This window comes from Liolophura sinensis, chromosome 11 (assembly GCF_032854445.1).
Source record: "Liolophura sinensis isolate JHLJ2023 chromosome 11, CUHK_Ljap_v2, whole genome shotgun sequence".
Lineage (NCBI taxonomy): Eukaryota > Metazoa > Mollusca > Polyplacophora > Chitonida > Chitonidae > Liolophura > Liolophura sinensis.
The window spans coordinates 21380814-21404024 of NC_088305.1; the positions used below are offsets into that span (position 1 = coordinate 21380814).

The window sequence follows — 23211 nt, forward strand, 5'->3', positions numbered from 1 at the left end:
ATAACCCTCACATAACACAGCCAGTGCTGTTATAACCCTCACATAACACAGCCCTGTACAACACACCATGTACTGTTACAGCCCTCACATAACACAGCCCTGTACAACACACCATGTACTGTTACAGCCCTCACATAACACAGGCTGTACAACACAGCCAGCGCTGTTATAACTCTCACATAACACACCCTTGTACAACACAGGCAGTGCTGTTAAAACCCTCACATAACACAGCCAGTGCTGTTATAACCCTCACATAACACAGCCCTGTACAACACAGCAAAGCTGTTATAAACCTGACATAACACAGCCCTGTACAACACAGCCAGTGCTGTTATAACTCTCACATAACACAGCCCTGTACAACACAGCCAGTACTGTTATAACCCTCACATAACACAGCCCTGTACAACACAGCCAGTGCTGTTATAACCCCCACATAACACAGCCCTGTACAACACAGCCAGTACTGTTACAACCCTCACATAACACAGCCCTGTACAACACAGCCAGTGCTGTTATAACCCCCACATAACACTGCCCTGTACTACAAAGCCAGTATTGTTATAACCCTCACATAACACAGCCAGTACTGTTATAACTCTCATGTAACAGTTACACCATCCCTCTCATATCACAGTACATAGAGAACACAGAAATCCTGTAAACACCTGTCTCATAAACACCTCATCACTCCTCTGCGCTCACCAACAACAAATACATGAGGTCTGAGAAAACACATACTGGGCTAAGTACCTGAGGGATATGAGAAATGAAGATGCCACAAACAGGAATACTGATGAGACGAAATGAGCCCAGCAGGTTTTTCTCTCCGGCAGAAATCAAAATGTGTCTGCCACTCGCTGCAGAATGCTTTTTGTTCATTTCCTAGAGGGGTATGATAGTTTCTCAAGGTTTTCCTCTCACCCATACCTACCAACCATTAATATGTGAGGAAAACACAGTTATGAAGTCTGTTAATTTACAACTGGAACAAAGACACACAACTTGACATTACAGTCCTAATATTGTGTTACATTTACATAAATTAATATTCATGATTTATTTATTTGATTGGTGTTTTATGCCTTACTCAAGATTATTTCACTTATGCGACGACAGCCAGCATTATGGTGGGAGGAAACTGGGCAGAACCCGGGGGAAACCCACAACCATCAGAAGGTTGCTGGAAGACCTTCCCACATATGGCCATAAATTAATAGGTCCCACAACTTTTCAAATTCATATTATATGCTTGTATTGTTTTTATTCTTTCATTTGACTGGTGTTGTAGACTGACTCAAACAGTTTTCAGTGTTGTGTTGTTTCAGGATGTCAGTGTTAATTATGGACAAAACCTGGGGTTAAACCAGTGACATCTGGCAAGTAACTAAAAAACTTTCTCACATGTGACAGCACAAAGTTTCTCCCTGAGAGCATGTCACATGGGTAAAAGTCGAGCGATCTCAAACAAACTTCATATGAGATCACATATAAAACATCATTTAACACAGAGAGCCATGTTGAACGTATATTGCAATTCTCTTAGTATCTTAGAACGGTGGAATCTTCTTCCCAGGGATGAGACAGACACTAGGATGAAAAAAAAAGTTTGTATAAATAAAGAGGAATTCCTTCAAAAAGAGAACAAATCTCATGCCTGCTTCCCTATCAGAAAAGCCAGGTGCAATGCTATAAAATACCACTCAGTTCCTGATAATTAACAGCGATAGAGCATGTCAGATCTTCAGCGCACAATGATGCATCATGAAGTATTATCGCACCTTTCCAACATAAACTCTTTACTTTCAGAGTTGTAAAGCAAAATATCACTCTACCTATAAGTGAAGGAAAGGTTGGCCTGCTTACCATCAGATAATCTGTGAACCAGTAAAACTAGCTACATGTAATGCAAATGATACTCAACCCACAAATCAACAGCTGACAATTTAGACGTACATAAGGCGTCAGAAGACAGAAAAGTTGAGTAAAATGCATGGGGCTTACAAGCTGATTTAGAGCCCACAGGTAAACATTACCAGTCTGGAATGCTGAAGTGCTAATGGTTTATCAGGGTCAATATCTCACCATGCCGACAAGGCAGTTTTATATAACTGTGCCTCATATACGGTAAATCACCTAAACTATCACCTAAAAAGAGTCAAATAGATGTCAGAAAATATTCCTATCAGTGCTTAAAACATACACTATCCTGATTCTACTTTCCAAATAAAAACCTCACAGAACTTTTCTAAGATCTATAGAACTAACAGAACCATGGGAAATGAGCAACTTATTCATGTGTTAAAGTTTAGGTCACTTACGGTATGTGGCCCCACTGCTCAAACCTGGCCTATACTCTGCACAGCTTATGCCAGGGTAAACTATTACACAGTACAGGTACATATAATCATAGCCTGGACCATTAATGTGAACTCCCCCCTGCACCACTCCCTTATCCTCTCCACACTTCCCCCCTCTCCACACTTCCCCCCTCCCACATCCCCCTTGTTACCCCCCCCCCCCCCGAGGTCTGCTGATCAGAAATGCTTAGTATAATGTAGATCTGCTGAGACACATACCTATGTGTGCCGGTTCAAACCCAGCCATGGACTTGTAATTTGTAGATTCCATTGGACTAATTCCTAGCATACAATTAGCCAGTTACCCGTCCACCTGTCCAAGTGGACAGGTGCAATATAAAGCTGTTTCTATTTGGACAACCTGTTTCTAGCCTTTTTAATATGTTTATATATTTATTTGATTGGTGTTTTACGTCATACTCAAGAATATTTCACTCATACGATGGCGGCCAGCATTATGGTGGGTGGAAACCAGGCAGAGCCCGGGGAAACCCCCGACCATCCACAGGTTGCTGCCAAACCTTCACACTTAGGGCCGGAGAGGAAGCCAGCATGAGCTGGACTTGAACTCACAGCGACCGCATTGGTGAGAGGTCTCTAGGTCATTACGCTGTGCTAGCGCGCTAACCAACTGAGCCACGGAGGCCCCTGTTTTTAATATGGTCACGAGAGATACGAGAAATCTGGACACCCTGCTATAAAAAAAAAGGGATGTTTGGACAGCCTCTATCACATTTGTGGCTTACCCCCTAGTTCCCACAATGAAAATGGCTGCTTGGCAATTCAGCACTCATTGACATGACAGGAAATCATTGTATAATATAACATGAGTGTAGCATTGACCCTCGTATATTCCTGCATCCTGTAACTGCGCAACTATAAGGTTTTACCCACAATTGCCCAGGCAATTGAAGAATTACCTTCAGATGTACAGTACTGACTGCACCAGTCAAGAGATCAAAGCCAGCAATGTTCAGCCTAAGTTCATTAGTATAGCCTTACATCTGACCAAGCCAGAGATGATGACGTCCACATGGCTATGTGCAACTGACCACACTTTCCGCCTGTTATTGGAACATCTTCCAGGCGCAACTACTGACAAGTAAAATTATGTGTTTACATATACTGGAGACCATATTTTTAGTCAAGTGGCTGCTAACACAAACACAAGCGGCATGAGTTCTGCAAACACCTTCCTCTGTGTGTAAATAGAGTGGAGTTTCTGAAGGGGAGGGGGGGGGGGGGTGTGACTCTGGGGTGCGTATTTCATGGATGATACAATTATAGTTGAGGTCAATGTGATAGCATCTTACTGCTGATGCACTTTAGCTTGCTTGGACACAACCCCCGCCCCCTGAGGTGCTAAACAGGGTAGCATGGGGAGATGCACAAATACTGCCCAGATAACCCTGGCTGATATATTCTGGATCTGATTGCAGACAAGTGTAGAGCCTTCAGGCTGTTTGTGACTTATCCAAACAGATGAGTAACCACTGGTACAAGAGGATGCCTCCATGGAAATGTAGGTGCTATATGATCACCAGTTCCCATATGCTGTTCACTTCAATGAGCCTCATCGCAACCTCTTCATACATATATACCTATCAACTTAGAACTACAAGACAACATTAGGCCACACAAATTATACTTGTTGTTTCATGGGCAGAGTAATTCTTTTTTTAATGTCAGAAGAGAGCGCAAAAAAAGAAAAAAAGAACTTAAAAATCACCTACAGCCATCTGTGGAAAATGTAGGCTTCATCAGATGAGACAAAATGAAAAGGTGGATTTCCCCTTTTTTTTTTTTTAATTTTTGAATTAGTTCAGTGTTGGCTTGCTGGTAAAAGACAAAACAAAATTGGTGTTGCCTTATTTACAGAACTGACAACATGTGGTAGTGTGTTATATCTCAGCCAATGACATACAAGATGCCCCATCAATAATGCTGCCAGATATCACTACTTCTGTGAAACTAAAAACAGTTCCATGTACATGCATAATCATATGATAAGTCTTTACTTCAAACTCAAGTCCAAATAGCTGTAAATTTCTCTGGAGGTGTTAACAGGAAACATGTGCTTCAGCCTGTAGCCTCAGGCAGCTTTGAGCTGAAAATCAAGGTACCACATTCCAGCTCTAAAACCATAATGGGGAAATTGGCAAAATCCTCCCTATCTATGTACCTTCTTTCCTGGAAGACATCACACTTTTCCGTCAAGTATGTGTACACATAAACCACAAGAGGTAGTTCACAAGCACTGTGACATAAAAGCAGCAAGCGATGTATTTCACCAGGATTTGCTGGACACTTTGTGTAGCCATTAACAGTCTCCCATTGCACATTTATGGTGTTCTTAATTACCTATACGGTGTTCTTGATTACCTATACCTAAGTACATAAGTACACTTTCAAATGAACATGCCTCGATCCTTTGTGAATATATAAAAATATACAGCTATTACAAAATGAACAGGACATTGTAACAAACTCAAGTGAGTGAGATTATCTCCAGCAGAAGAATTCCCGCAGACAGACAATCGTGTGAGTCTCCGAACCTCTATCACCTGGCTGCTGGTATAAACACTACAATCAAAACACATACCCAGACCAGCCACACAGAAAGGACCAGCAGGGAGGCAAAGTAAGCCAGTCTAACTTTGTGTATTGTGGCAGATAAAACAGAGGCTTTGTGAACAGCCCAAAAAAAACCAACAGAACCCTTTAATGATGTGTCAGCCTTTTTCGCTTTTCTACATCCTTTCGTGTGTGCATGCAGTGCACAGTGTTTGCAAAAATTCTCTAAAAACATCAAATCGTCATCATCATCTAAAGCTTACAGACACCACAGTGATAGCCGCAAGCCATCAGGTGAGCAGTCACAAGGAGATACACACCACTCTCACACAAAATGACCGAGCCAATGATTGTTTGATCGTATAGGTGCCAAACTTGTCATCAAATAAATGTCATACAATCTCCCATACATATATAGCACGATTCATCCATTACTAAGGTCACATTTGCCTCATTCTGAGAGTTCTGTTGATCTAAGAAAGGTGTTTTGAGGTTTATTTGGAAGATAGGATGATATCCTACTGTTAATGTTTGAACACTGTTACAAAATGCTAAAAACGTTGGCAGTAATGTGCATCTGGGAGAGTGAGTGAGTAAGTGAGTGCTCAGGGTTTAATGTCGTACTTAACAATTTTTCATACGACGACGCAGGAGTCCTTAGAGTGCTTGTGTGTGTAATGTGCCTGCTTGTTGCAGGACAGATTTCCACAGCTCTTTTATCTCGTGCTGCTGCACTGTGACGACTTACTGAAGGCAAGTAAGCCACCCCATCCGAGCCATTATACTGATACGGGTCAACCAGTTGTTGCACTATCTCCTTAATGCTGAACGCCGAACGAGGAAGTTACAACTTCCTCTTTTAAGGTCTTAGGTCTGACGCGACCCAGGATTGACCCTTGATCTACTGCCCCGAAAGCGGACGCTCTACCAACTGAGCCATCTTGGCTGGTCTGCATCAGGAAGATGCCACCTTTTAACACCACAGGGATTAGTTTCAACTTGGTAGTTAGACACTTCTGTGTGAGGGAGTTGCTATTTACAGGTATTGGGTGTGGTGAGTCTGTGTGAAATAATAGAGTTGAGGGGTACACTGAGGGTTAGGGAAAACACCAGGGAGAAATCCCTTATGACAAGAGCAATAAACATGTGATAGAGTGATGGAAAGGAAAGCTGCCAAAACATACCCTCCCTCACTCAGTAGTTGGCAGGGTTTGTATCTTTAACAATATTAACAGTCTCTTAAATCTGCAAAAATAACTGTCGAAACTTCTATAGTGTTTCTGACATTCAAAATCACTGTTGAACCTTCTGTAGTGTCTCTGACCTTCAAAATCACTGTCCAACCTTCTAGAGTGTCTTAGACCACCAAAATCACTACCAACACTTCTATACTGCTCGAGATCTTCTATAGTGTCTCTGACCTCCAAAACCGCCACTCAATCTCCTCTGTTGTCCTAGACATCCAAAATCAACATACAACCTTCTACAGTGTCTTGAAACTCCAAAATCACCACCCGAACTTCCATGCTGTCTGAGACCTCCAAAATTACCACCCAACCAGCTATAGTGTCTTAGACCACCAAAATATCTATACTGTCTGACCTCCAAAATCACCAGCCAACTTTCTATAGTGTTTCTGACCTCCAAAATCCCCATACAACCTTGCAGAGTGTCCTGGACCTCAAAAATCCCCACCCAACTATCGAAACACTCTCTTTAACCTCAGACCACCATCCAAAAGTTTCTGAAAGCACCAAACACTATCAAATCTAAAGTCTCTTAAATCTTAAATTCTTACCATACACTGGCTTCCCACAGAGATCTGCTCACCCCACCATTCGTATCTATCATGTATTTACTGTAGACTGCTGGTTTCTCCATCGAGATCTGTCACCAAACTGATCTTATATATCCTGTGCGTGACATCCACAGTAGGCCTAAATACTACCTGTTGCAGTCTCCAAGTGGAGATCTTTTGTTTATCTTGTATGTGATCTTAACAGAACTTACCACAGACTGTGGTCTCCCTAAAGAGATCTGCTCACTGTACTGTTCCTGAATACTGTGTATGTGATCTTCACAGTACGCACTGTGCTACAGATTGTGATATAGAGAATTTTTCCATCTTACATGTGATCTTCACTGTGCTTACTGTAGATTGATCTCCCAACAGAGATGTTCCTGCCTATCCTGTATGTGATCTTCACAGTTCTTAATGTAGATTGATCTCCCAATAGAGATGCTCCTGCCTATCCTGTATGTGATCTTCACCGTTCTTACTGTAGATTGATCTCCCAATAGAGATGCTCCTGCCTATCCTGTATGTGATCTTCACAGTTCTTAATGTAGATTGATCTCCCGACAGAGATGTTCCTGCCTATCCTGTATGTGATCTTCACAGTTCTTAATGTAGATTGATCTCCCAATAGAGATGCTCCTGCCTATCCTGTATGTGATCTTCACCGTTCTTACTGTAGATTGATCTCCCAACAGAGATGTTCCTGCCTATCCTGTATGTGATCTTCACAGTTCTTAATGTAGATTGATCTCCCAATAGAGATGCTCCTGCCTATCCTGTATGTGATCTTCACCGTTCTTACTGTAGATTGATCTCCCAATAGAGATGCTCCTGCCTATCCTGTATGTGATCTTCACAGTTCTTACTGTAGATTTATCTCTCAACAGAGATGCTTCTGCCTAACCTGTATGTGATCTTCACAATTCTTACTGTAGATTGATCTCCCAACAGAGATGTTCCTGCCTATCCTGTATGTGATCTTCACTGTGCTTACTGTAGATTGATCTCCCAACAGAGATGTTCCTGCCTATCCTGTATGTGATCTTCACAGTACTTACTGTAGATTGATCTCCCAATTGAGATGTTCCTGTATGGGATATTTAGAGGACTTACTGTACTTAGTTTCCTTGAGGGAATCTACCCACCCACTAGCCCCAGTGCCCTAGATATATTTGTAGTGGTATAGCCTGGATGCAGCAATGATTAAGGGTAAGATAAACAGGTGATGTTTACAGTAACGGCTCAGGTGAGGGTAATTAGACAGCTAAAATGCTGCCTTTTCACACCTTACAAGAACAGCTGCTGGCAACAAAGTGGCCATCAATGAACAACAGCTTTTGGCATTTTTATAAAAATGTTGACTCAAGCAATAAATCAACAAACTTTCATAATGAGAGAAGGCAAACTTCTAATATTTGCTGAGTGAAATTCTTTTCACAAGACATTGAAGGGTGCAAGTAAATTAGTTTTACTTATTGAAGGAATCCACAGATGACATTCTGTGTAACATACTGAAGCTTGAGGAGCATGGGCCCTTTCCAGTAACATCTACGTTTGGAACAAAAAAATATCCTTGGGATAATTATAAAGTTTTAGAGGAATTATGTAATCAGACGACACAAATATTTCACAGACTTTTGACACATCACCACCAAATTATACCACCAGTTATGTAATAATAAATATTTTCCATTTTAACAAAATTAAGAAAACACACACACACACACACACACACACACACACACACACACACACACAGAGCATGATGTTCTCTGAGAATTTCCCTTAACAAGTGTTCAGTGAAGATAAACTTTGCATTCAAAAATAATATCAAATAGAGTGTTTCCAGAAATGATTAACGAACTGTAGCAAATTCTTCTTATTTTATCAATCAACATGTTTTCCTGTGAAGAATAATATAACAGTTTGATTATTAATGTATCCAGATTATGTTTTCCAATTTCAACACCCTTTCTTCACGATTAAAAATATGATACAAGCTAGTTAAAAATTTGGTGGAGAGTAAAACAGTCAACCTTGACGAGAGGTCTGCTTAATTGCCATGTGCAAGATCACAGGCTTATGATTTATGTGAAAAGGCATTGAAGTTACAGAAAGACAAACTACATGCACTGTAGCCTTGAGAGGGTTGCCGACTACCACCACATGCAAAACCTTGTCCATCATCTATACCCACAGGCTACAGGGCTACAGTGGTCCATTCTGGGCTGAGATTTGGCACTCACCCTCTCCCCTCTGCCACCCTCTGCCCCCTCCCCCTTCCCAGTCATCCCCCTCAGTGGTGTAACATCATCCCCTTACCTCATACCTGAAATGCTGCTCTATTTGTTTCTTCACTCTGACAGTTAGACTGGAGTCATGTTTCTCCTACCCTCTGGGATAATTTGCCACTAGGGGCCAGTGGTTAGTCAGCAGGCAGGCTGAGTACTTAACATACACACCCTAATAATCCCCACCTTCAGAGCTGCAAAAATTGTTCACCTAGACGGAAGCCTAAATTTCTGTCTCCTATACCTATGAATCAGGCTTGTTTACATACCACCAGTGGCTCAAATCAATCTCTCTAGCAAGTTTCTAATCTACCTCCTTTGTAGTCCAGCCAAGTACTTTACCCCTAAAAGCATCTGAAGATGCACCCTCGCACATAAATCCTGCAAACATTCTGCTTTTTTGAAAGGTTATTTCATGTTTAAACTAAATGTTTCCTTACAGATCACTTAATGAAATAGAACATTTTAATTATCGCCCCCCCCCCCCCACCAACCTCCCCCAAAGGAAGAGTTGGGGGGGGGGGGTAGTTTTAGATGGGGTATAAATTTGATTAACATTTCTCCCTTTAAAGGCAAAGAAAACACTAAAATAACGTATGTATCAGATGAAAGGCCATCATTACGAACTGTCCAGGAAGATAGTTAGACTTGTTTTTTTCCACAGGTTGTTTAACTCAATAAAATGCAGTTTGAATATTTTATTCTATGGTGGCCCTTACTGACCACAATGGGACCAGTGACGTCACACAAGGTTTGTGCTACTTAACACAAATTAAACTGCTACATTTCATCATACAAAATGCACACACATACAGCTCCATGAATGCATTCACTGATAAATAAATTATTTCAGGCAAAAAGTATAGATGTGACGTAACTGATGCCTTCTGGGTCACAACAGACCACCATAGAATCTGATCTTTTAACACAGTTTTACTCGGTTTTAGAAAAATTTAAGAAAAATTAAATCCAACTATTTTCCTGGACGGTTTTTAATGTTATTCCATCTGATATATACCTCATTCAAAAGGGGTCTCTGCCTTTAATACTGCCACGAGTGCTGAACACAACCTGACTTTTGCAAAATACAATAATGTTTTAAAATATTTGCAAACATTCAAATGGATTTATCGTCATATATTTATTGATTTACTCGATGAATGTTTCCAATTTAAGATCTTTTCTCCCATACAAAATGGGGTTGATCAGCTTTACTGGTAGAGAGTATATGGCCCCGGCCTCAATTGTGTTCTAAAAAAGGGAAGCAAATCTTGTAACTCCCGAAGCAACAGATACTTTACCTACAATGTCAGGGATTTCAATATCAATACAAGTAATCATGAAGAATCAAAGCAGGCAATGTTATTCAAGTAGGTACTGCTGACTTTTTTTTTTTTAGGGGAGTAAGATTTGCTTCCTTTTGTATGCATCACCACATGCTGCGACAACCTTCTGATGTTAAGTCAGAAGCAATCCAAGATTTCAAGAAGTTAATTTAATTATTAAAGATGCACATGAATGCATACAGAATAAAGTACACATTTTCTTAATTTGTATCACAGGTAATTACGTTGCTTACATCAGTGAGGACTAAAACATTGGGATGAAAGCTCAGCCCCAAAACAAGTAATGACCCCTGTGGGGGAAGCTGAGCTGACCCTAACAGAGGTCATGACCCCTGCCAGATGAAAGGGAGGAGTGTAGCAGCAGAGTGATTCTGGTTGGGAAAGAGGAGTGAGCACAGCTGGGGTTTTACATCTACATATGTACACAGTGCCTGTATGTACAGAGCAATTCACACAGATCAATATCTCTGCCAGAATGCAAATTTCTTCTAATTTGTGGGACGCCTTGTCTGCTCATTTTAGCCAATATATATATATGTAATTGTAGCAGGAATACTGAGTTTCTTTTTTTCTCACATGGTTAGATCAACTAAAGAACAACATACTCATACTCACTTTTTCAAAAGGCTGGTAAAGAAATGTAATATTCTACTTTCAACACTATTACTAATATCTGTCCCAAAATTTTGAAGAATTAGGTCAGGGTATGTTGAACTAAAACCACAAATTTCATTTGAGAAATATGAGTACTGTATTTTATCTAAAGCTCAAAGTTTCAAGTGTGTTACACGTGACAATTCTGCTTGATTTTAACTGATTCATCCACCTTATAGATCCACTTTTTTTCATGTAGAGCTTCACTGATTTCTTTTCAGAAAAACTTTTGCATCGACATCCAAAATATCATTTTAATGCCTTAACATGTTTTTGAAAGTCCAATTTTGCACACAAAACTTTATGCGAAATATGACAATTAAAATACAACATGTACACTCCCCAAAAAATTCATCCTTATCTCTGCAAGTCTTTGAAAAAAAAAACGTTCTGACTGTAAATTCTTTATATTTGGAGGCAAGTAAAGGTAACAAAGTATTACTTTTGATGCTGCAGCTTATATTTTCCCAGTAGGATATCATCCTATCGTCTAAACAACTCTGTAAACACTTTTCTGAGGTCAACAGTTACAATCAGTAACTTTATCATGGGTAAAATGGTGCTTAATCATGGGTAAAATCATACCTATCAGTGATTTATCAAGAATATTTCACTTATACGACAGTGGTCAGCCTTATGGCGATTAAACTCACCGCTGGCAGACCTTCCCATGTATGCTCCTATTAGTGCAACCTTTTGGCATTTAAATATGCATAGACCTGAAGAGCAATTTTATGTCAAAACATTACAGTAGAGTCCTGAAGTTTGGCTGAGTCAGCAAACTTTAGGGTTTCGTAAAAAGTTGAATATCCAGTTGAAACTGAAACTCGTAATTACGTAACAAGTCCATACACACTGGTCTGATTATAACAGTGTTAACCCGTTCAAAGTTGTAACTCTCTACATCAGTCTGAACCATACATAATGTCATTCTTAAGCCTTTTCGCATGTTCACAAGGTGTTTATTCAAGCATATCATGAAGGCATTAGTCTGTGATGACTGATCAAAATATACTTTTTGTGAAGCCTTGAAACCGACCAATCCAGCCAATGGAATTTTGTCTCCAAAACCAAATTAAAAATGCGCATAAATTGCTCTGAAAGCTGCTCTTTCATACGCGAAAAGGCTGAGGAATTAGCTACTCATGATATATTTCTGCTCGTGGGAAGGAATAGAAGGATTTTTAAATAATAATATAATTGGCTTTCACAGAAGGAAGTTATTTTTGCCATAAAAAAATACATAAATAACCTGTCTTTAGCATCCTAATCATGCTAATGGGTCATCACATTCATGTTTAAATGATATTGTGAAGAAATATTTATGATTATGACATACTGTATGTTCGGTAGGCCCTGACTTTTCTGACAGCTTCCTTTGCATAAACTTGTCACACTGACTGACTCATTGCCTTTAGTATCACATGAATCTTGAGTACAGAACAAACATCGGATAAGATCTACATGAAGAGTTATCTTTTCTACATGACTAAGAATCACCAGAAGAGTGGTTTTGTGGCAAGGGCTGTTACTATGACCGTCACATATGGTAGTATATTTTCTGATGCACAGTTGTCTCCCCTTTAGGTAGTAAGCACATCATACATAAACAGTACAAACTTGATACAGAGTATTGTAGAGAAAGAGTTAGCCTATTATTTGATAAAAAGAATATTGGACACACCAAAAAGACTCCCAAAAGTTGATCAGTTGTTAACATCTACATGCATATAGCTCGGCTCAAATCGATTTGTTTCCGTGTCGGAAGGTCAGTCAGGAACCTGTGTATGGACATGGGTTTCCTCCTACTATAATGCTGGCTTCTGTTGTACAAGTGAAATATTCACAGAGGGACTTAGGGGCAGTGAAACAGAATGTCTTTCTGTTATTATTTATGGGATATTCATGGATATTGTAAAAATTAATATACGTATGTATGTATGTATGTATGTATGTATGTATGTATGCATGCATGTATGTATGTATGTAGACTTGGATGAGTACATCATGCTGGCCACCGTTGTATAAGTGAAATACATGTATACTGCATAATACACCAATCAAGTAAATACATAAAATGTGTGTGTGTGTGTGTGTGTGTGTGTGTGTGTGTGTGTCTTTGTGTGTGTGTGTGTATTTATATACGTATGTTGCTGGCCACCATTGTATAAGTGAAATACATGTATACTGCATAATACACCAATCAAGTAAATACATAAAATGTATGTATGTATCTATGCTTGGGTGTAAACATCAACCTCAACAATTTTTAGAGGAGAGATATTTACAGCTAGACAGCATTCAATAGCCATTCTTACCTGGGCTTGATACTGAAGGGAGTCCGGATTCTTGAACTGTTGTCTGGCATAGTCCTGTAGTTCTGTGGCTTGTAGAAACTGACCCGGGTGGAGAAAAGTGGACAGATCGTAGCTGTGGTCAGTGACCTGCCTGTCCACATACCCCACCAGACGGCCCAGCTTCTGGGGCAGCGCCCGAATCCACCCAGTGACGCTGTCCGTGGAAGGGAAGGTCCGCCTCAGCCAAGCTGCTGGGATTTTGTCACTTGCCAAGGCAGAGCGGATCTCTTGCAAATCCGTTGACAGAGTTATCTGCCCTTTTGCATGAAGCAGCAGAAGCCGTAGGTCGTCTCTCAAGCCCTGGAGAAGTGTGTGGTAGTGCTGGGTCTCATGGTAGAAGAAGATGTCCAGCGGGTAGAGCTGGTCCCTGCTAGTCTCTGGTAACTGAGGACACAATGACAGGCTCTCCTCCAGAACACCGAGGCGCTGGTTGACGTCCGCCTCACTGGAGGAATTCACCACTGTGGTCAGCAGCTCTGGAGCTCCCAAGGTCTGGATCATATCCCTGGACAATGACCTGAGACAATAACACATTTAAGTGATTATTGTTTGTTTCATTGGGGTTTAACGCTGCTTCTAATATTATTTCAGTCATATCACAACGGTGTCTCTTTGTAGAAGACCGGACCTATTGCCAGTGTATTTAAAGTGCTGCCTCACTGGAACACCAATCAGAAGACACCAGACATGAGGTCCCTGTGGTCATATTGTACTGGCACATGGCCAACCCAGCAGCCAGTATTTTATTGAGGGTGATGAACCTGTATAATGTGGTCTTCATCTAAAATCTCACTCCAAAAGAGCAAGACACACACAAAATATATAGACTTCAATTACAGAAAAAAAAGCTATTATTTACATCCACCACAGAAGATCTTAATACTTTGCAGTTTCTTCATGAATACCTTTGGAACATGTAATGGAAAGGGGCATAACTCTGAAAATAAGATTCTAAAACTCTAGCATTGATATGTTTCTCATAATCCAATGCCACCGTTATTCCATCCTGAATGTTTCTCATAATCCAATGCCACCGTTATTCCATCCTGAATGTTTCTCATAATCCAATGCCACTGTTATTCTATCCTGAATGTTTCTCATAATCCAATAGGTGTATCATTTGTCTTAAATTGTCATTCAATCCTAATTAGTTTACAAGTAAAGTAAATTAAACATAAATGGAGAGGTCTAATACCCTATACTATCCCATCTCACTGATGATGGGTTAAAACACATGTATGATGAAGAACATCACAGTTGAAGTCAACATGCTTTTTCCATCTACAATCCAAAATATCAAATAACCAATCGGACGAACACGAACAGTAGGAAAGAATGTGATTGATGTTGCGCTATTTACATATATTTTTTGGTAAAAATCCTTGATCTTTTGCAGTTTTTGCTGTTGTCATTCAACATCTAAACCTTCGCACATGAAAGTACACCACAGATTTTGGAGGTCAAGATTTGGCTTGCACAATATCTGACTGCAGGCTATACGGAGGTGTCTTATGTGGAGGCCACACTGTATATTAATGTACCCCTAAGAGGCAAATAGTACTCCGTTTTCATTTTGGAAAAGTGTAAATTCAGGTATTAACAAAGTTTTGTTTCTCACCTGCTAATGGCAACAGCTAGCTGGTGATCTGCTGCATCAGGGAGAGAAAAGATGGAAGCGTTGAGCTCATGAAGGGACTCCAGGGATGTCTTCAGGTTGAACCCAGGCATTCCTCCCTCAGAGAGGAGGTCATCCAACAGGCAGGTACAACCTACGGGCAACTCAGAGGTCTGAAACATAACAGACACCGGCTAAACACAGTTATCTCCATTACAGAGGTCATCCAACAGACAGGTACAACCTACAGGCAACTCAGAGGTCTGAAACATAACAGACATCGGCTAAACACAGTTATCTCCTTTACAGAGGTCATCCAACAGACGGGTACAACATACAGGCGACTCGGAGGTCTGAAACACAACAGACACTGGCTAAACACAGTTATCTCCTCTACAGAGGTCATCCAACACACAGGTACAACCTACAGGCAACTCGGAGGTCTGAAATACAACAGACACTGGCTAAACACAGTTATCTCCTTCACAGAGGTCATCCAACAGACAGGTACAACCTACAGGCCTGTACTGCTCACAGTAGGTGCGACAGTAATCGTCTTAGGTGGTGATAATCCATCCCCAATTGTTTTAATCTCTGATCTAGATCATGAGGATTAGCGAAACCGCAGAAAACAAAGGAGGGTTAAAGCCACCCATGATGATACCTGTTTTATGCGTTTGAATAATTTTGGCCATATTATATCTTGGAAGATTTTAAGATTTTAAAATCTGTTTTTCAGTATTCTCTTAAATGTGCGAAAAATTAATTCCTGCAAACATATTTTTGGAGAGAATCCGTGAAAATAAATTCCAGCAAATAATAACTACTTTACAGTATCAACCAGAGAGAAAATCACACTTGAGGCATGAGAAGCAACACATAATGACTCTCTAATAGCCTAAAGGCAAACACCACTATAAAATGAAGTATATATCAGATGGAAGTCCATTAAAAGCTGTCCAGGAAAATACTTTTTTTTTTTTTTTTAAGAATTTTTCTTATTGAGTAAAACTGTGTTAAAAGGTGGTCTGTCACGACCCAGAAGGTATTAACTGCAACAGATTTATAATTTTGCCTGAAATAGTTTGTTTCGAGGTCAAATCAGCGAATGCATTCATAGATCTATATGTGTATGCATTTTGAAAGATGAAATGTAGCAGTTTGATATGTGTTAAGGAGCAAAAACCTTATGTGACATCACTAGTCCCATTGTGGTCAGAATGGGCCACCTCAGAATAAAATATGCAAATGCATTTTACTAGGTTAAACAAATTATAAAAAAATAAAACCAACTATATTCCTGGACAGTTTTTATTGGTCTTTCATTTGATACATACTTCATTTTAGAGTGATCTTTACCTTTAAGATGACTTACCACAGACTTCATTCCTGGGAATTTCAAGATGGCCGCCCCGATAGCTTTGATCACCTCCGCGTCCTGGAGATCTGTGCACTGATTGGAGTACACTTGGGTCATGATCTGTGATACAGTCTCCAGGCAGTTACACTGAACTGACAATGTCTTGAACACCTCTGCTATGGAGACCAGGTCAACAACTGACCAATAGTTGTAGCCTACAGAGCCAATGTTTCCATAGTAACGTCTATGAAGCAAGACGGCATGGAGTAGAGCCAATGGCATAATGTAGGAACTGTTGTCATCCAAATCAGTCTGAGAAAAAAAACAAAAAAAAAAAACAATGGCAAACCAAAAAATCAAACTGTTTGTCAAAACAGATGAATTTCACAATACAATCATTGTATATAAATGTACATGAAATGACCTAAAATTTCACTTATGACTAAGCAGCATTTTGTCAGAGGCTTATATTGATCATAGAAAGGTAATATGATAGATGTTTGTTTGTTTGTAAAGGAGGATGATATCCTACTGGAGAAATGCAATTATCTCCACCAAAAGTAATCTTTTATGATGTTTATTTGCCTCTAAAAACGTACTTCTGGGGTGAGATTTTAAGTCATCTACAGCAGATGGACAAAACACACCTTCAAATAGGGAACAATCTCTAATGAACTGCCAATACGAAGCAGGTGTTTCACAGATTCTACAAAGCGAAAAGTATAGTACGCTGAATGTGTGCATGTATGTCTAAAACACCTTTATCTTTCCACTGTCAATCAGCCACTCACCAATGAAGTCTCTGGTTCAACTCCAGCTACTGTATACCATACTCAAAATTATTTCACTTATACAACGGCATTACAGGGAGGAAATTATGCAGATCCCTGGGTAAACCCCCAACCATCCGCAGGTTGTTGGCAGACCTTCGCACATAAGACTGGAGAGGAATTCGGCATGAATTGGACTTGAGCTCACAGTAATCGCATTGGTCAGAGGCTTCTGGGTCATTGTCCTGTGCTAACTACCAAGCCGGGGGGGGGGACCTCACGACCATCTGCACAAGCACGTCTGAATACACCTGTACCAGAACCAAATGAGGTAAACCATCCGTGTCAATGACTCACCGCTTGCTTTGACCTGCCTGGAGCCTGCAGCCTGCTGTTCAAGAGGTAGGCCACGTTTCTGTAGGCCTTGTGTAGACTGCTCCTGAAGTTACGAGTGCTCTCACAGCTCACCTTCAACCCATGCTGAATCACCAGTCCTGTCAACAAGAACCACAGCACCTCTATGTCATCGCCATGATTAGTCTGATCACACTTTCATTTTCAACTGAGACAAGCAGCTCTGTAATGGGTGGGCAGATTTGTTCTGGCTGTTGTTGTTGTTGTATGGTAACGGGTTCTTGATGATAATCTTGGGTTAGATTATTTCATATGCACATATAGTTTCTCTCTTTATAAAGGCAAGTGAAACACTCAAATATTTGTGTGTAAAATGACCCAGATTCCTTTTTCCATTTCCCCCAAAATACATTTTATCTACAACACAAATCACGTTCATGCAACCATATTACGAATGTTACGAACCAAACACAGCATTTCACTGGATCACTGGTTTACAATTTATGGACAACTCCAACTGGAAAACTGCAGTTTTTCAAACACGCTGCTATTTATTTATTTATTTGATTGGTGATTTATGCCGTACTCAAGAATATTTCACTTACACGACAGCAGCCAGCATTGTGGTGGGAGGAAACCGAGCAGAGCCCGAGGGAAACCTACGACCATCTGCAGGTTGCTGGATGACCTTGCCACTTACGACCGGAGAGGAAAACCCAGCATGAGCTGGACTTGAACTCTCAGCGACCGTATCGGTGAGAGGCTCCTGGGTCATTACGCTGTTCTACCACCCTAACCAGCTGAGCCAAACCCGCTGTTAAAATGCACAAGCACTGCAGCTTTTGATTGGAAAAAATGTTTCCTTCAAGTTGTTGTACTGTAACAGTTACGACTTGTTTTATTCAGACATTGTTACCCATAACACTCATCCTGACACCATGCATTTCCACCTTCAGTCACATGACCTGTAATAATACCTGAATACCCATACTCAGGCCGTCATTTAGCTTTCCAAACATTAAAACACAAATTAAAAGGTATTTCACTTTGAATTAGACAAAATATATAAAGCTCAAATAAGATTATCCTCAGAAAATACTCCTCCTAAAATACATTTCATACAGATTAGCAATTAATTGTGAAAATAAATCGTTTCCAAACTGATTTCCAAACCAATAAGTGTTGGTGGGGGTGGGGGTGGGGATGTTGGGGACTTACCTGGTGGTACACGTCTCACACAGATAGATGTAGTGATGAAGATATGAAAAGTGTCACAGACAGAGATGTTCTCAGCCGAGGGCAAGGGGACCAGAGACTCTACTGTGTGGGACTTATCTGGTGGTACACATCTCACACAGGTAGATGTAGTGATGAAGATATGGAAAATGTCACAGACAGGGATGTTGTCAACCGAGGGCAAGGGGACCAGAGACTTCACTGTGTGGGAATTACCTGGTGGTACACGTTTCACACAGGTAGGTGTAGTGATGAAGATATGGAAAGTGTCACAGACAGGGATGTTCTCAGCCGAGGGCAAGGGGACCAGAGACTCTACTGTGTGGGACTTACCTGGCAGTACACGTCTCACACAGACAGATGTAGTGATGAAGCTATGGAAAGTGTCACAGACAGGGATGTTCTCAACTAAGGGCAAGGGGACCGGAGACTCTACTGTGTGGGACTTAGCTGGTCGTAGACGTCTCACACAGGTAGATGTAGTGATGAAGATATGGAAAATGTCACAGACAGGGATGTTGTCAACCGAGGGGAAGTGGACCAGAGACTGTACAGTGTGGGACTTACCTGGTGGTACACGTCTCACACAGATAGATGTAGTGATGAAGATATGGAAAGTGTCACAGACAGGGAAGTTGTCAACCGAGGGCAAGGGGACCAGAGACTCGACTGTGTGGGAATTACCTGGTGGTACATGTCTCCCACAGATAGATGTAGTGACAAAGAGAGAGAAGGTGTGACACACTGGAGGGATGTTCCCAGCAGAGGGGGAGGTGACCAAAGACTGTACCTGTTGGTAGATGTATTCCATAGAGAGATGCACTGATGAAGAGACAGCAGGTGTGACAGACTGGGATGTTAACAGCAGAGGGGGAGGAGACCAGAGAATATGCTGTGTGGGACTTACCTGGTGGCAGACGTCTTCCACAGACAGATGTAGTGATGAAGAGACGGAAGGTGTCACACACAGGGATGTTCCCAGCTGAGGGGGAGGGTGCCAGAGATCGTATCACAGATTGTACACATTCACTGGAGCCTTCATCGAACATGGAGCTACACGAACGCCTCTCAGATTTACTGTGTATAATTGTCTGAAAAGTGCAGAAAAATGTGTCAAAAGCCATTTCTACTGAAGTGAATAAAACTTTCATTCTGGAACTGTATATTCGGCTATTGTCTTGTGTAGACAGAAAACACATCTTGAAAACTGTCTTGAAAACTGAGATTGTCCATGTAGAGAACTAGGATGGCATATTAGATGCCAGCAAATCAATCCAGGCATTCTGAATTGTCGCCACTGCAGGAACTGAAGGCCCCTTAACATTGTTTCATTAACAACAACAACACTAAGTAAAGCTGGTGACCCACAGTACAGTGTCTTGAATTGTTTGAAGTTGATTTACTTTATTTCACATAAAAATTCACTCTGCTTGATTCTGACTGACTCATCCATCTTATACAGCCATAGGCTCTGTTTTTTGTGAAGTTTGATTTACAGAAAAACTGGAATTGACATAAAAATTGAAAATTTTAAGATCATTATGTACTTCTGAAATTTTTACAAGCCATATTTTAGTGAAATACAGTAAAAAGTTTTAACCAACGGCTGGACAATTATTCATGACAAGGAAGATAAGACACAAACACACACCTTAAGGAGCTGGAATGTCTGCTGGTCAAGAGGCTCCGCAAGGTGGTAGTTCTCCAGTAGTATCCAGTAGCCATTGTTCATACAGTCTTCTATAGCTTGTCTCATCTCGGCCATCTGGGAGCGAACACCGAAGTTCAGAATCCGCAGCCTCCCCTCCATGCCCTCCTCTCTGGCCAGACGCTTCAGCTCATGGAGAGGGTCTACATAAGGAAACCCTGAAGAGAGAGGAAAGGTATGGTACTACTGGCCATATTTTATACAAGAGCAGTGAAAACTATTTGGATGAAACCTCCATGATGCCTTTTAGGAAGAGCCATAGTAAGTCATAGTAAATGGCCATAATTATTTAGGGAAATTTTGGGAAAAGATATGCCAGGATTTGGAGAAAATTTTGCACACAGGCGATTTTAGGCCATGGAGAAAATTAATAGATCTGGATAGAGGATTTTTTTTCAGCAATTCTTTGTCCCTGACATTTAAGAGGGAAGCACACTATTTTATCCTTTGTCTATAGTTGAAGAATTTCTACATTTAGCTGACAAGAGGTTTGCGCTCTTGGTGTGTCTTTTACTTTCATTTTATTTGTTGTTTAATGCCATTCTCAAGTACTTTTCACAGTTTCAAGAAAACCACATTGCCCAGTAATGCTCATGACTGCATTTCCGTACATGTACATGGTTCCAAACTTTAATAGAACATCCACACCATTCATGGGAATGGAATGGACTCCTTCAATAAGCAGCGCATGACATTAAAACATTTGAACTTGCGAAGGAATGATCTATTTCTTTGACCTGTATTTTAATTTATTCATTTATTTTATTTGATTGGTGTTCTATGCTGTACTCAAGAATATTTCACTTATATGATGACGGCCAGCATTATGGTGGGAGGAAACCGGGCAGAGCCCAGGGGAAACCCACGACCATCTGCAGGTTGCTGACAGACCTTCCCACATACGACCACATAAGCCAGCATGAGCTGGACAGTGACCGGACCTGTATTTTAAAAATATTCATTTAAGAATATTCATTTACATAATGGTTGTCCTTTCTCACATCAGTATTTGACAAACCCTCGTGAAAGAAAAATGAACTAAACCAGCAACAGGTTATTCAACATTTAAATATCCAGTACTTTCAAGGATTTATCCCAAAATAAACTCTTTTTCAATAAATCAGTCTTGAAAAACTTTCAAGGATTTCCAATACCTGTGGTAATGCTGCTCAAAGCTCTGTGTGGAAGCATTCTTACCTTTGGTGCTGTCTGTCCCTTGTGTCCCTTCCGGGTTGTCAGGATAGACAAAGAGTGTGGGCGTGGCCTTGTCAGTGTACTGATACACCTCCCTGATGTTGTAATGGTCCGGTGGTTGAATGATGGCCCCTAACTCGTAAACGACAAGGGCCTGCGTCACCTCAGCCAGCTGCAACACAACATGCAATATATACATGTTCACGTGCAACTCATTATATCAATGCAACACGCACATTTTCAAGGAAAGACTTTCTTAGAAACACGTCATCGCTTTACAACATGGTAGAGCTGGTGTGAAAGATATAACATTTTGGGTGGTATATCAAACATTGAAAACAAAGTGAACAGGATAAAGAACATAGGAAGATAGGTAAGTATATGTACATGTAGCCCTACCATGTCATTTTGCACTGGGATGTCACTATGTCATTGAAATGAGGTAGTTCTGAACCTGCATATTTCTAATTACTTGTTTCCTAACCCAAATGAACTAAATTAAAATGTATTAGAGTGACAGGATGCACAAGACAGGTAACAAAGCTTACAGTTAATAGGAAATATGGGACACAGAGGTTATACAACCAGAGACCCTGTCTGTGACATCGAGTATATTCATTTTCAGAATCACAAGCCTCTGGCAAGCGGTTCTAAAAATTAAAAGACAAGAGTAATATCCATGGTAACACAGGGGCTCAAGTTGTATAATCTTTTTCTCAAACTACACGAAAGTTTCACTTTTCAAGTCAACACAAAAAGTTTTTGTCCAGTGCATATCATCAGCTAGTTTTACAAAACACAATGGCAAGAAAGGTGAGTAGTCATAAAGACAGTCAAAGGAAATAACCAAATTGCTAAAACATTTTCAGGAGGAAAGTTTATCACTGATAAAATGGCTTGAGACTTGTTGAAAAGGTGCGCGATGAAACCTTCCAGTAAGAGCACCAACGCTTTATTTTCTGAAGCTGTGTGTTATTTTAAACTTTGTAGATTTCTTGACAGAAACATTACTGGAATGCAGACTAGAAACATCAAATTGCCGTGTTTTTAATAACTTATAAGTTACGATGCACAAAAAAGCCAGGTTTAGGACTAAATAACTGGCTGATTCACTGAATTATCCCTACGCTACATGTACAACTGGCTGGAGATATTACTGGACTACCACTAAGTAACAGTGCGATCTTGGCTATACACTTAGACTAATGATTATTTATCATTATTTGACAAATCAGGGCATGGAAAAATAACCAATACATAAACATCAATGGAAGGTAGTTTGTTGATGAACCAGCTCTCAAACAATGCCCCTGATTAAGTAGGCCTATTGTATGTCTGTAGTCTGTGTATGATTTGCTCAACCCATGCATTGTGTCAGGGAAACTGTGTTAGTTTAGCTTTTACACTGTACGTTTCCTTTCTGAGATAAATAAAATTTATGAAAGATACATGTATGAACAATGTATCTGTAGCATGCTTTTCTTAAAATTTGTTGGCACTGTTCAGAAGTTTAATTTCTATTATGGTATCTGTTTCATTTATTCAGACTTGAAAAGTGACAAGAATGGGAACTACAATCACTGTTACATAT

The 23211-nt window shown here is 40.4% G+C and overlaps 1 protein-coding gene across 1 annotated transcript in view; it reads right to left on the bottom strand.

Annotated features, from left to right (window-relative positions):
- Window positions 1-23211, bottom strand: part of LOC135478179 (dynein heavy chain domain-containing protein 1-like) — a 146431-nt gene that overhangs the window by 10407 nt on the left and 112813 nt on the right. The window contains 7 exon segments of the mRNA XM_064758450.1: window positions 13345-13900; window positions 15002-15171; window positions 16374-16670; window positions 17486-17622; window positions 19626-19809; window positions 20370-20584; window positions 21624-21792. Of these exon segments, the coding sequence (XP_064614520.1) occupies window positions 13345-13900; window positions 15002-15171; window positions 16374-16670; window positions 17486-17622; window positions 19626-19809; window positions 20370-20584; window positions 21624-21792 (1728 nt within the window).